This window comes from Macrotis lagotis, chromosome 8 (genome assembly GCF_037893015.1).
Source record: "Macrotis lagotis isolate mMagLag1 chromosome 8, bilby.v1.9.chrom.fasta, whole genome shotgun sequence".
NCBI classification, from domain to species: domain Eukaryota; kingdom Metazoa; phylum Chordata; class Mammalia; order Peramelemorphia; family Peramelidae; genus Macrotis; species Macrotis lagotis.
This window is the reverse complement of record NC_133665.1, coordinates 58,059,218-58,074,547: the sequence shown is the minus strand read 5'-3', so window position 1 is coordinate 58,074,547 and position 15,330 is coordinate 58,059,218. Positions and strand designations below refer to the sequence as shown.

General features: G+C 38.7%; 1 protein-coding gene across 5 annotated transcripts in view; it reads left to right on the top strand.

Moving 5' to 3' along the window:
* The window catches only part of UNKL (unk like zinc finger), a 150,249-nt gene that overhangs the window by 50,668 nt on the left and 84,251 nt on the right, over nt 1-15,330 (top strand). For all 5 annotated transcript variants that reach the window (XM_074197147.1, XM_074197145.1, XM_074197144.1 and 2 more), the window contains one exon: nt 6,000-6,135. In XM_074197147.1, the coding sequence (XP_074053248.1) occupies nt 6,000-6,135 (136 nt within the window). The remainder of the gene's footprint in view (nt 1-5,999; nt 6,136-15,330) is intronic.

The window sequence follows — 15,330 nt, the reverse complement described above, 5'->3', positions numbered from 1 at the left end:
AAAGGAAGACTATTGAAAAATATTTTGCAAATGAGCGCAAGAAGGATCAAAATACTCAGTCTGAAGATGAGGAAGCACAAGCTCCTGCATCTAAAGACTCCAAGAAAAACAGAAATTGGGCTCAGGCTATGACAGAGCTCAAAAAAGACTTTGAAAATCAAATGAGGGAGTTGGAAGAAAAACTGGGAAAAGAAAGGCGAGAGATGCAGGAAAAACATGACAATGAAGTCAGCAGCTTAGTCAAGGAAATCCAAAAAAATGCTGAAGAAAAATAGCATGCCAAAACCCAGCTTAGGTCAAATGGATAAAACAGTTCAAAAAGTTATTGAGGAGAAGAATGCCTTAAAAAGCAAAATTGGCCAGATAGAAAAAGAGATAAGAAAACTCTCTTGAGGAGAACAAATCCTTCAGACAAAGAATAGAATTCAGGGAGATTGATGAATTTACCAGAAATCAGGAATCAATACTTCAAAACCAAAAAAAATGAAAAATTAGAAGAAAATGTGAAATATCTCACTGAAAAAACAACTGATATGGAAAACAGACTTAGGAAAGATAATTTAAAAATTATTGGAATACCTGAAAGTCATGATCAGGAAAAGAGCCTTGACATCATTTTCAAAGAATTACTACAGGAAAATTGCCCTGATATTCTAGAAGCAGAGGGCAAAATAGAAATGGAGAGAATCCACCGATCCCCCCAAGAAAGAGATCCCAAAAAACCAACCCCTAGGAATATTATAGCCAAGTTCCAGAACTCCCAAGTCAAAGAGAAAATATTACAAGCAGCCAGAAGGACACAGTTCAAATATCGTGGAGCTGCAGTCAGGATCACACAGGACTTAGCAGCAACTACATTGGAAGCTCGTAGGGCTTGAAATACAATATACCGGAAGGCAAAAGAGCTTAGAATGCAGCCAAGAATGGACTACCCAGCAAGGCTGAATGTCCTCTTCCAGGGAAAAAGATGGACTTTCAGTGAACCAGGGAAATTTCAAAGGTTCCTTTTGGAATGGCCAGAGCTGAACAGAAGGTTTGATCTTCAGATACAGGACTCAGACGAAGCATGGAGATTGGAGGAGAGGGGGGAAATATGAGGGACTTAATGAGGATGAACTGTATGTATAGAAAAATGATACTGATAATATTCATATGAACCTTCTCAGTTAATAGAGCAGGTAGAGGGAGCTTTTATAGTTGAAGCACAGGAGAAAGCAGAATTCGAAGATAAAATATGGTATAAAAATGGAGTCAATAGAAAAGGAAATGGAATGGGAGAAAGAAAAAGGAGAGGGGGAATAGGCTAAGATATTTCACATAATAAGATTTTTTTTTATTACAATGAGCTATTGCAATGATATGGAAGGGGAGAGGCAAGGGGGAATGAGGGAACCTTTGCTCTCATCAGAGATAGCTAGGAGAGGAAACAGCAAATATACTCAATGGGGTATAGACATCTGGAGTAAGAAGGAGGGGGAAGCAGGGGGAAGGGGTGGGGATGTGAATAAAGGAGAAGAGGATGGAACATGGTGGGAGAGTGGTCAGATATAACACATTTTCTTTTTTACTTCTTGCAAGGGGCTGGGATTGGAAGGCCTGCCCAGGACCACAGGGCCAGGTGGATTCTGGGCCTAAGGGGTGGTATGGGGGCTCAGGGCTTCTTGGCCCCAGGACCAGGGATCTGTCTGCTGCGCCACTCAGCTACCCTACAGCAGAGTCATAGTGAAAGGAGAGAGAAAATATAGTACATGGTAGTGGAGAAATAAGAAAGGAGGGAGTTGCGATCAGCAATGTCAACGTTGGAAAAATATGGAAATAACTTTTGTGATGGACTTATCATAAAGATTGTGATCCATGCGTGACAGAGTTGTTGGTGTTGGAACAAAGACTGAAGCACATTTTTTGTTATTATTTGGGGGAGGGTGCAGGGCAAGTGGGGCTGGGTGGCCTGCCTGGGGTCACATAGCAGGGTGATCTTTGGGTGTCTGGGGCCGGATTTGGACCCAGGTGCTCCTGGCTCAAGGGCCAATGCTCTGTTTGCCACCCAGCCACCCCTACTATTATTACTATTTTATTTTATTTTGGGTCTTTTTTTTTTCTTCTTTTTGGTTTTTGCAGGGCAGTGGGGATCGGGTGGCTTGCATGTCACATGGCTGGGTGATTGTTGGGTCCACGGGGCTGGATGTGGGCTCGGGTGCTCGTGGCTCCAGGGCTGGTGCTCCGTCCGTTGCACCACCTGGCTATACCTACAATTATTACTATTATTTTTTTTAATTTTATTTTTTTTCTCTCTTTTACTTTTTTCACCCAAGCAAATCTATCAATATTCATGGGGGGGTATTTTGTTTACTTGTAAACAAGAATATTTTATTAATGTAAAAAAAATTTGTACAAAATGAGAATAAAAAATAAATTAAAAAAATAAAGATTATGAAAAAAAATAAAAGTCATGAATGCTTTTTAGTTAGGTAATATTCATGTTGATTGGATTTAACCTTATTTTGCATTGCTGTTAAGGGTTGTCTTCTATTATTAAGTGTCTGAGGCCAGATTTGAACTCAGGTTCTCAGGACTCCATGGCTGGTGCTTTATCTACTTCACCACCTACCTAGCTGCCCCGCCCTCCTTTTTTTCCCCTTTTTCTCTGATTTATGATTTAATTAATCTATCTATGATTTAATTAATTTTGGGGAAACTCTAATGTGGGAAACCACCCTGTCTACCTCCAACTAATGCAGATATACATTTCCAAATCTTCTGTAGAATGGAGGCTTGCCTCAGACTACCAAGAGGTTTACCAACCTTCTTGGGTTTCAAAGGTAGCATGAGTTTTGGGCAGGTCTTGAACATAGACTTTGAACTTTGCATCTCCAATCCATCTGACCACATTACTCCCCAGTTTAAAAATTCCTTTGGTCCCTCTTGTCTCTGAGATGAAAAACACTGAGCATTTCAGGAAAGAATCAAAGGCCATTTAGTCCAGCCTATACACAAATGGGAAACTGTACTACTGCAAACTTGACAAGTGTTCAGCCTCTGTTTTAATTTCTGAGCCTTGCTCTTTTTTTGTTTTTGTTTTTGTTTTGCAAGGTAATGGGGTTAAGTGACTTGCCCAAGGTCACAGAGCTAGATAATATTGTGTCTGAGGCTGGATTTGAACTCAGGTCCTCCTGACTCCAGGGCCATGCTCTATCCACTATTCTACCTGGCTGCCCACTCTGTTTTAATTTCTCAAGAAGAAACCAGCCACCTTTCCAGATAGCTCATTCTGCTTCTACATAATTCTTATTATCTCTTTGTAGCTTCTACCATTGCTTCTAGTTTGAACCTCTGAGATCAAACAGAATGAGTTTCATTTCTCTAGAGAAGATATTTTAAAACAACTGTCATGAACCCTAGATAAACATGACTGATTCTTTCAAGTAGTTCTTATATGACATGGACTCAACCCTTTGCCATTCTCTTTGTCCTTTTCTGAATGCTCTCTAGCTTATCAGTATCCTTCTTAAACTCTGCTGTCAGAACTAAACTTGTCATAAAGAGCAGGGTCCAGTGGGAGCATTGTCTCCCTATATCTGGAAGCTATGTCCCTTTAATGCAGCCCAAAATCAAATTAATTGGGTTTTTTTTGGGGGTGGGGTGGGCTGGGCTGGGCTGCTGAATATACCCTGCTGGCTCATATTGAACTTGCATTCCACTAAAACTCCCCAGGTCTTTTTTAGAACAGCTATCTAATTATACCTTCTCCTTCTTATAAAGTTGATTTTTTCATAACTAAGTATAAGATTTTACATATTTCCATATTGAATTTCATTTTACTAGATACAACCTAGTGTTCTATGCTGTCAATATTTTTTAATAATATTTGTCATCCATTTTATTAGCTATCCCTACTATCTTTCTGTCATTTGCAAAGTTGATGAATAAACTATCTTTTTCTTTAAGGCAATTGAAAAAAAATGTTAAATAGCATAGGGGCAAGTACAGCTCCCTGGAGTATGCTGCACCATAACAGCTATATTTTGAGACTTTCAGATTGTTCCAAATTCATCTAATTATATTGTCTAATCTGTAAACTCTCCACCTTCTCTTTAAGAATAGAATTGAAAGCTTTGTTAAAATTTAGGTAAACTATATAGCATTACCCTTTTCTACTACTTTAGTAATTTTATAAAAAAGTAAGTGAAATTAGAATGGCTTGACTTGTTCTTTAATTGAACTATCCTGGTTTGTTTGGTTTTTTTGTAAATTAGTCCTTTCTTTTCTCTATATTTTCTTACCATTTTTCAATGATTCAATCTAGAATTTTTCCAGGAATTGAAGTCCAACTCACTAGCTTTTAGTTTTTAGGCTATTCTCTTCCATTTAAAAAATGGTACAGCATTTGGTTTTCTTCCAAGTGTTGTGGTTTTTACTCCTTCCATTTTTCATGTTCTTTTAGCACCCAAGGATGTGGTTTATCTAGGACAGGTGAATCATACTGTCACACTATATCCTTACTTATATTGAGTATTGATCCCCTATTAGCCATTTTTTCTGTCATTTCCAAGATAAAAGTCATTATCTTTGGCAGGGAAAAATAGAAACAAAATCAGAACTGAACTGCCCAGCCAGTTATCATTATCTTCATGACCCCCAAGTAAAGATTCTATTCCTTCTTTTTCTCCCAGTAGAGCTAAAAAATCTTATTTTGTTCTTAGTTTTCATTTTTAACCAAGTTTATTTTAAGTTTTAGCATATTAATTCTTTGTTACCTGAGCTTACTTGTTTAAGTTTTCTGAACATTTCTTTTAAAAGTCCAACTTTTAAAAACCCTATTTTTCAACAACTGTCTCTTTAGCTAGATCCTGTTTTTCCTCCTTGCTGGAATTTCTTTCTGTATGTCTTCAAAATTTTATTCTAGAACATCTCTTCGCCCTTTTGGGCTGACTTCTTCTGAAGAGGAGGGATACCACCCCTCTCTTTCCTCTGAAGTCTTTGAAACCTGCTTTTTCAAATATGCTTAATTTTTCACTCCTTTAACACATATTTCCCCTCTAGCATCGGTTCTCTCCTCTTAATGGGAGTAAGTTTGAGCATATAATTTCCCCTTGAAGTTTTTCTTGTAGACAGTTTTTAGCTCTTATTGAATCAACATTTATTAAATCTATACTTTCACAATATCTCACATATAGCAATCACAAAAAATATTTGTTTAAAAATGTTTTGTTTTTCAAATTTTTCCCTTTTAAGTCTCTTTTAGTCACAAAGCCATTCTTCATGTCCTCTTAAATGGTTACTGGACATATTGAATTTGTGCTTGATAGAGAACTTTATATACTTGAATTTCAACTAACAAGAATTTTATGCTTGAAAATAAATAGTCATTGCATTATTTCTACTGGGGTTTAATATTTACTATTCACAGCCACAAATCATGATAGACTTCCTTCTTTTTTTTTTTGTAATATCTATTTTTGAAAAAGCTATCTAGGGGTGGCTAGGTGGCGCAGTGGATAAAGCACTGGGTCTGGAGTCAGGAGTAACTGGGTTCAAATCTGGACTCAGACACTTAATATTACCTAGCTGTGTGGCCTTGGGTAAGCCACTTAACCCCATTTGCCTTGTAAAAACCTAAAAAAGCTATCTAGACGCGTCATATATAGTGGCATATTTCTAGACAATCAACAATATTTATAAATTATGAGATATTCCTTCAGTCTTGAAACAGTGGTCCTTTCTAACTAACTAGTAGAAAGGTGATGATAGGGTTTGTCTTTTTCTACTTGTATCCATAGTACTGGGCATGTAGATTTAGAACTGGAAGAGGGGACTTTAGTGGCTATCTAATCCAGTTCTTATAAAGGTGAGAAAACTGAAGCCCAGAGAGGTTAAGTAATTTGTTTAAGGTCAAACAGGGAGTAAGAGACAGGAACTTAATATTAATGTATTTGAATTTGATTAAATGAATATTAATTGATTGCTGTTTGCAAATGAAACTTTTGTTAAATTTTTTTCAGATACCAATTTTGTCTTAGGAGGCTACAAGACTGAACAGTGTCCAAAACCACCTCGCCTCTGTCGTCAGGGTTATGCTTGTCCACACTATCACAATAGTAGAGACCGAAGACGAAATCCCAGAAAATTTAAGTACAGGTGAGCTATTTTATATAATAGTATGACAAAATACCTTGGATTTATTGATATCTCTCCCTTCTAACTAGCTTGGAGCACTTTCATATATGCTTATTTTTCTTCAGAGATGTTTTTATACACAGTTCTTGCTTTATATAAAATCTCATTATGCAAATTTGGCTTTATGTAAAGAATTCTGAAAGAAATCTGCACTTTCCCCCTTAGGGTTCCCTCCTCCCCAAATCTCTTTTCTGTACAGTGCAGTGCTTTCTCTGTTCTTGCCCCTTGACTCAGCACTCAGCATTTAGCCGCCACCCCCACCCCACCCCCACCCCACAAAAAAAAATCCTTAATTGAAAGCGGAAGAGCAGACTGATGAGCCTTTGCCAGTGCTGAATGGGGGCTTGGCTTGAGACCTCTGATGCATAGAAAGGAGACTTTTGCCTTACCAACCCACCTGTGTGTCTAGCCCCAAAGTGTCTTGTCTTCCATCTGTCCAGTCTTTGGTACTGATGCAAGAGGAAAGATGAAGAGAATTGTGAATGTAGAAATTGGGTGGAGATGTGAATTGATATCACCTACTCTTGAGATGTAAATTGACTAGAAGTAGAGAATTATGATTGTAATAGAAACAATTTTTAATTTGCTCAAATTGGATGGAGATCCCCATTACCATTGATTCATTGTTTATTGTAAAATTTGTATCCTGATCTCCTTGGGCTTTACCCTCTACCTAATTCCTGGTCCAATAAGAGAAAAGAAGTTCACCTTTTGCTCTCTGGATGAGAGGGAAGACATAAAAACCTGAGTTGGACTCCAGCTTAGGGCTGCAGTCTTCTCTGACCTGTCTCTCAGCCAATGATGCTTGGCTATTCTTCTCTCTCTCTCTCTCTCTCTCTCTCTCTCTCTCTCTCTCTCTCTCTCTCTCTCTCTCTCTCTCCTCCCTCCCTCCCTCTCTCTCTCTCTCTCCCTCCCTCCCTCCCTCCTCCCTCCCTCCCCTCCCTCTCTCCCTCCCTCCTCCCTCCCTCCCCTCCCTCTCTCTCTCCCTCCCTCCTCCCTCCCTCCCCCTCCCTCTCTCTCTCCCTCTCCCTCTCCTTCTCTCTCTACCTCTCCCTTCCTATGTGTTGTAACTTCTTTTAATACATTTTTGTTTTATTTCTACCCTTGTTTTCCCGAGTCTGAATAATGGTTCCTCATAGGCAGTACCAAACTCAAGGAGCCAGCAGCTACAGTACTATATATTTGACCCTGGTTCATATCTATCCTTGACACCATATACACTGTGTGTCACTCATCCTTTCCTGCCTGGCTGTGTCCAGCTCTAAGGTGTCTACTCTTCCTCTTGGTTCTGGCCAGGCCCCGTCCTGTCTGGTCCTGCACCATTCATGTTCCTCCTCTTACTCTTGCTCTTTTGTCTCCAGGCCCCATATGTTCTTAAACTTCTCTCTATGAGCATAAGGTACCCTTCCTTCCTTTTTCTTTCCCTTCTCCATGTCTATGGGCAAATTTGTACTTGTAAATCATTTTAAGTAGATATTTGTGGAACAGGCTGCTTATATAAAATGGGAACTTTTTGTGTTATAAAAAAATGATATGGCCACATGTATTTGTTTTTAATTAGCTATGGACATATCCATGTCTCTGCTTTTACTTCCTATAATTTCCCTTTAGGATTATCTTATTGTTCTCCTCAATAATTTCATACCTAGTACAATGTCTTGCTCATAGTTGATTCTCAAGAAATATTTGTTGATTAATATTTCTTTTTAAACATTCCTTATTATAATTTGACTCATAGTTCCTTAATTGTTTTATGCCATGGTCATAGGTCCACTGGACCTGTTATTTCCTTGGTTTAACTGGAATCTTCATAAAGAAACTCACTGGATGAACATCTGCTTTGCAACTTGTGGTATTAGAGAATAGCTTGGGACACTGAGAGATTAAGTGACTCACTTAAAGTAATGCAGCCAAAGGCAAGGTTTGAACTCCAGTTTGTCCTGTTTTCGAGGTTATAATAGAATTTAAACTGATCTCCACCTTCCTCTAGTTCCATCTTTTTCTCATTCATCCTTCATAGTGTGAAAATAATTTTCTTAATTCATGATGCTAATTCACATGTCCAAAATGCTTGGTGCTTCCCCATTGCCTATATGATAAATTCAGTGCTCTGGCAGTCTTTATCTAGGTCCTGGGAATTAAAAGACATTTTTAAAAGACCTTTCCCTCTAGGAGTCTGCATTCTGCTGCAAATAGTTGTGCACAAATTAGTATAGTGAGTGTGTAAAAAACAAATACAAAGAAGTTTTCTATGGGGAATTGGGAAGAGATAAGAGGACTCCTTGCTGGGGAATTGAGGAAGGCCTCCTGAAGGTTGTGACACTCAAGCTGAGCTTTGGATGGGGGAGGGCTAAGCCCTCCCTAAGGAAAAGTTCAGAGTATATTCAAGGCCTAAGGGAACATGTCATTTGTGTAAAATGAACCTAGGGTGGCAGTGAAAGGTTGTGACTTAGAACAGCTTATAGACTGGATGGTAGTTTTTACCATTTTTTTTTTTGCAAGGTTTTGAGTTTTACATTTATCTCCCTCTCTTTCTTCCTCCCTCCCTCTGACAGAAAGCACTCTGATACAGGCTCTACTTTATAACCATGCTCAACATAGATCCATATTGATCATGTTGTGAGAGAAGAATCAAATCCAAATGGAGAAAGAAAACATTAGAGAGAAAGCAAATGACAGAATATATAAAACAACTTTTAAAAATTGAAATAATAAGCTTTGGTCTTCATTTATACTCAATAATCCTTCTCTGGATATGGATGGTATTTTCCATCACAAGTTTTTAAAAATTTTAAGACTCAGTCTTCAGGAATGTTATTGTGGCAGCTGTGTAAAGAATGGATTAGAGAGAAGACTGGATGCAGGGAGACCAATTTTTGATAGTAATGAGATCAGTTAGGTGACTAGTGTGCTGGGTCTGGAATCAGGAAGACTCCTCTTCCTGAATTCAAATCTATCCTGGGATACTTAGTAGCTGTGTGACCCGGGGCAAGTCACTTAACCCTGCTTTTCTCAGTTTCTTCATCTAGATGGCAAACCATTGCAGTATCTCTACCAAGGACATTCCAGATGGGGTCATAAAGAGCTAGATATGACTGAAATGACTGCCCAGCAACAAGAACTTGATATTAATATAGAAATTAGGAATAAGGGAAAATGTGGGAAGAAAGATAAGGAGTTCAGTTTGGGGCACGTTGATTTGAGGAATCTATAGGACATCTAGTTCAGGATGTTAAATACACAGTTAGATGCAGGACTGGAGATCAAAAAATATCTTGTAGCAAAATCTGAGATCTGAATAATAAACAGCATAGAGATGATTCTTGAAATCATAGGAGCTAATATGGGGGTGTGTGAGGGAGGAAGGAGAGGGGGAGACCAGTGGTAGTTTTGAGGTTGCAATCTTTAATTGGTAGAGATCCAACAGGTAATAGGAGCACCAAGAGAGAACAAAGTCTTGAAAGTTATTGTGAAGAATTTTTCAAGGAGAAGAGGGTGATCAGAAATGTCCAAGCCTATAGAAAGATGAGATTTTTAAGAAGACCACCAGATTTGTCAATTAAAAGATCATTTGTAACATTGAAGAGTACATCATCAGTTGAAGGATGTGGTCAGAAGCCAGAATATAGAGAGTTTAGAAGAGAATGATAGGAAAGTGGCAATACTGTGATATCCTACCCACAGCTATAAATTATGATCTTCTTTTCTAGTGTTTTACAGAATAATCTTAAATATTTACACTGTGTATCCAAATTGAATTTTTGTATATGCTGTAAAATGTTGGTCCAAACTACATGTCTAAAAATTTGTTTCTTTTAAATGCATCTAATGCATGAAATATATACAATTACCTTATCTTTTTAAAAACCAAGAAACAAATTATTTCTGATTTTTTTCTTTACTTTATAGTCATAGTCATTTCAATACCTTTCTACTTTTTTAGGATTGAACCTTTCTTTGTGGCAAAGAAAAATAATTAAACAAAAATATTTCGCATAGCGATTATTTCTGACAATGTATGATAGTTTGTTCTCATAGTCCTCTACCTCTTTATTGTGAATAATGAAGTATGTTAGTCATTGTGTATATTCTTCTTTTGATTTTGCTTATTTCTTTCTGTCATATGGATATTTCTATATTTCTCCAAATTTCTCTTTCATCATTTTTTACATTCATATACCATAGTTTTTCCAACCAGTTCTTAGTCATTTGGCACTCACATCATTTACTTTTTTTTGCTACCATCTATTTTTGTACGAGTAATATTTTTACCCCTTTTCCTCATCTCTTCAGGGTATAGACCCAGTAGTGGTATTGCTGGGTCAAAGGGTATGCACATTTTTGTTGCCCTTTGGGCATAGTTCCAAATAGCTCTCCAGAAGGGTTGGATGAGTTCACAGCTCCACCAACAGTGTAATAGTGTCCCAGATTTCCCACATCCCTTCCAACAATGATCATTATCCTTCCTGGTCATACTGGTCAATCTGAGAGGTGTGAGGTGGTACCTCAGAGAAGCTTTAATTTGTATTTCTCTAATAATTAATGATTTAGAGCATTTTTTCATATGGCTATGGATTACTTTGATCTCCTCATCTGTAAATTGCCTTTGCATATCCTTTGACCATTTGTCAATTGGGGAATGGCTTTTTCTTTTAAAAATATGACTCAGTTCTCTGTATATTTTAGAAATGAGTCTTTTGTCAGTATCATTATTTGTAAAGATTTTTTCCCAATTTACTACATTTCTCTTGATCTTGGTTACATTGGTTTTATCTGTGCAAAAGCTTTTTAATTTAATGTAATTGAAATCATCTAATTGGTTTTTGGTGATGTTCTCCAACTCTTCCTTAGTCATAAACTGTTCCCCTTTCTATAGATCTGACAGGTAGACCAGTCCTTGATCTTCTAATTTGCTTATAGTATTGTTTTTTATGTCTATGTCCTATAACCATTTGGATCTTATCTTGGTAAAGGGTGTGAGGTGTTGGTCTAATCTAAGTTTCTTCCATACTAACTTCCAATTTTCCCAGCAATTTTTATAAAAGAGGGAGTTTTTATCCCAATGGCCAGACTCTTTGGGTTTATCAAACAGCAGATTACTATAATCATCTCCTGCTTTTACACCTAGTCTATTCCACTGGTCCACCACTCTATTTCTTAGCCAATGCCAAACACTTCTGATGACTGATGCTTTATAATATAATTTTAGATCGGGTAGGGCTAAGCCACCTTCTTTTGCACTTTTTTTCATTAAGCTCCTGGCATTTCTTGACTTTTTATTACTCCATTACTCCAAATTTACTTACACCCTCCCCTTTATTTCCCCTTTCCCTTTTTCCCTTCCCTTCCTTTTATTATTTCCCCTTATTTTCCCCACTCCCCTTCCCTTTCTCCATCCCCCCTCCCCTTTTCCCCTTTTAATACTTGAAAGGTTAGATGTTTTATAAGTTAACTGAGTATGTGTAGGTTGACTTTAAGCCAAGTCTGATGAGAAGAAGATTCAGGTGTTTCTCCTCTGCTCCCTTCTTCCCCACTATGACCATAGGTTTTTGTACCTCTTAGTGTAATGAGATTTACCCCATTCAATCCTCTCCCTTCTCCCGTCTCTTTCCTGTCCCCCTTTTTAGGGAGGTAGTGGTTTTTTTTTTAGATCATTCTTAAGTCATAAAAAAATTCTGAGTGTCTGACCCTTCTAGTTCTGTACATTCTGTCGAATAGAGTCAAAATTCCTGAGAGTTATTAGAGTCTTTCTCCCAAATGGGGTTAAAGCCAGTTACATCCCATTAGATAGTAGTCTCATGGATAGGTCATGAATGTCCATCATTTCTGGCAAGGTGTATTCTCTCTGTTAGAGTTACATTTCTCATGGTTTATAAGAATCTTTTTTTTTTTACCTCCATGCTGGGATATAGCCAGTTTCAACTAACTTAACTTGATTGCATTTTTTTTCTTTTACCGCCCCTCCCCTTTTTTTTCTTTTACCTTTTCATGTGTCTCTTGAATCTCCTGTTTGATGTCCAAATTTTCTGTTTAGCTCTTGTCTTTTCATCAGAAATTTTTGGAATTCTTCCATTTCCTTAAATGTCCATCTTTTTCCCTGGAAGAGAAGGCTCAGTTTTTCAGGAAAGTAGATTCTTGGCTGCATTCCAAGCTCCCGTGCTCTTTGAAATATCTTGTTCCAGGCCCTTCGATCCCTTAATGTTGATGCAGCCAGGTCCTGTGTGATCCTTACTGTGGCTCCTTGATATTTAAATTGTTTCTTTCTGGCTGCTTGCAGGATTTTCTCTTTTATTCTGATAGTTCTGCAGTTTGGCCACAACATTCCTTGGTGTTTTCATTTTAGGATCTTTTTCTGGTGGGGATCAATGTACTCTTTCAATAACTACTTTGCTCTCCGATTCCATGATATCAGGGCAGTTTTACATCACTAGATCCTGTAATATTAAGTCCAGGCTTTTTTTTCTCTTAAATGTTTTCAGGAAGTCCTATAATTTTCAGGTTGCCCCTCCATGATCTATTCTCAAGGTCAGTGGTTTTGTTTATGAGGTATTTTACATTTGCTTCTATTTTTTCTATTTTTTGATTTTGTTTAACTGACTCTTGCTGTCTCATGGAGTCATTAGTTTCTGTAGACTCCATTATTTTTTTGGGGGAGGAGTTTTCTTCATTAACCTTTTGCAACTCCTTTTCCAGTTGGTCAATTCTACTTTTGAAAAGAGCTTTCCATTTGACCAATTGAGGTTTTGAGAGAATTAATTTCTTTTTGCATTTGCTCATTTGAGGATCTGAGAGAATTATTCTCATTTTGTAATTGTTCAGTTGATGATCTGAGAGATTTATTCTCCTTTTGTGTTTGTCCAGTTGTACTTTCTAAGGTTTTGTTTTCTTGTTGCAAGGTATTAATTGTCTCTCCCAAATTTTTAAGCTCCTTCCTTATTTCTTCGAGGAAGTCTTTCTGTGCTGGAGACCAGATTGTATTCTCCTCAGAGGTTCCAAGTCTCTCTGAGTTAGGGTCTTTCCCTTCTAGGAATTTTTCTATGGATCCACCTTTCCGCTGACCCTTCTTCATTATGCTAAGACCTTGAGTTGGGGGGGGGCTGGTTCACAGGGGCTTGGGATCGCCAAAGTCTTTACTGAGTACAGTTTCTCTGGCTGGCCAGTAGGAGGTGCTGCTTGCCCTCTCTGGAGTGTCTGTGACCTTGGTTGTGAGGCCTTCTCCCTTTGCCCAAAGGCAGGAGTTGGAACTATTGAATTCTTTTGCCTTCAGTCAATGGTGGGCTTTACCCTGGCCTGAGGTCATTCCTCAGCTGGGCTGGTTCTTCTGCTCACACACCTGGGCCTGAGGCAGAAGTAGTTTGCAATTGTTTGTTTGGGAGGAGGCCTCAGTGCAATGTAGGCGTGGACTCAGAGTTTCTCAGATCGGAGGAGCCCAAGGATGGTGTCCGCAGCTCTCCTGTACCAGATCTCTCCCTGCAGCCCCTTCCCCAAGCTCCAGGGGGACAGTACCAACACCAGCCCCTCTGCTTCCCCACAGACCCAAGCCCCTTTCGTCCAGCCCCACCGCTGAACCAGCAGGTCTGGCTCTCGGGCCCTCAGACTCCCGGTTTCAATTCAGCTGTTAATCTGGCTGATCTGGGGCTGATCCTCCCTCTGAACCCAGACTCACCCGCCCAAATTCTACCAAAGTTGCAGTGGGAGAGAAATCCTGAGGTAGATGTTCTTTCTACTGGCTTTTCTCTCTGGGTTCCATGAGTCGGACTTCCTCTGAGAGGTTTGTTTCATGTGATAGATGGGGAAGAGATCAGGAGACTCTAGAACTCTGCCTGTCTTCTCTCCGTCATCTTGGCCGGAAGTTGAGTCATATTTTTAAAACAAAAAGCCATTCCCCAATTGACAAATGGTCAAAGGACATGCAAAGCCAATTCACAGATGAGGAGATCAAAGCAATCCATAGTCATATGAAAAATTGCTCTAAATCATTATTCATTATAGAAATGCAAATTAAAGCTTCTCTGAAGTGCCACCTCACACCTTTCAGACTGGCCAATATCACCAGAAAGGATAATGATCATTGTTGGAAAGGTTGCGGGAAATCTGGGACACTACTACATTGTTGTTGGTGGAGCTGTGAACTCATTCAACTTTTCTGGAGAGAAATTTGGAACCGCTCAAAGGGCAACTAAAATGTGCATACCCTTTGATCCAGCGACACCACTACTGGGTCTGGGTCTGTATCCTGAAGAGATGTTGAAAAAGGATAAAAACATCACTTGTACAAAACTATTCATAGCAGCCCTGTTTGTGGTGGTCAAGTAAATGTCCTTCAGTTGGAGAATGACTTAGCAAACTGTAGTATATGTATGTTATGGAACACTATTGTTCTATTAGAAACCAGGAGGGATGGGAATTCAGGGAAGCCTAGAGGGATTTGCATGAACTGAAGCTGAGTGAAATGAGCTGAAGCTGAGTGAGATGAGCCAAAGCAGAACAACACTGTACATCCTAACAGCAACATGGGGGTGGTGATCAAACTTGATGGACTCACTCATTCCATCAGTGCAACAATCAGGGACAGTTTGGGGCTGTCTGCAGTGGTGAATGCCATCTATATCCAGATAAAGAACTGTGGAGTTTGAACAAAGACCAAGGACTATTTATTACCTTTAATTTAGGAAAAAAACCTGATATCTTATTGTCTGATCTTGCTATCTCTTATACTTTATGTTTCTTCCTTAAGGATATGATTTCTCTCTCATCACTTTCAGTTTGGATCAGTGTATACCATGGAAACAATGTAAAGGCTGGCAAATTGTCTTCTATGGGGGGTGAGAGGAGGGAGGTAAGATTAGGGGAAAAATTGTAAAACTCAAAATAAATAAAATCTTCAAAAAAAATATTTTAGGGGCAGCTTGTTGGCACAGTGGATAGAGCACTGATCCTGGAGTCAGGAGGGACCTGAGTTCAGATACAATCCGGGACACTTAATAATTACCTAGCTGTGTGACCTGGGCAAATCACTTAACCCCATTACCTTGCAAAACAAACAAACAAACAAACTAAAAAAAAACCTTTTAAATTTCAGAATTGAAGAAGTACTCAATCATTCATCAGTAACAACTGTAGAGGTAGTAAAGACATTTCTTCCAACTCCAGACC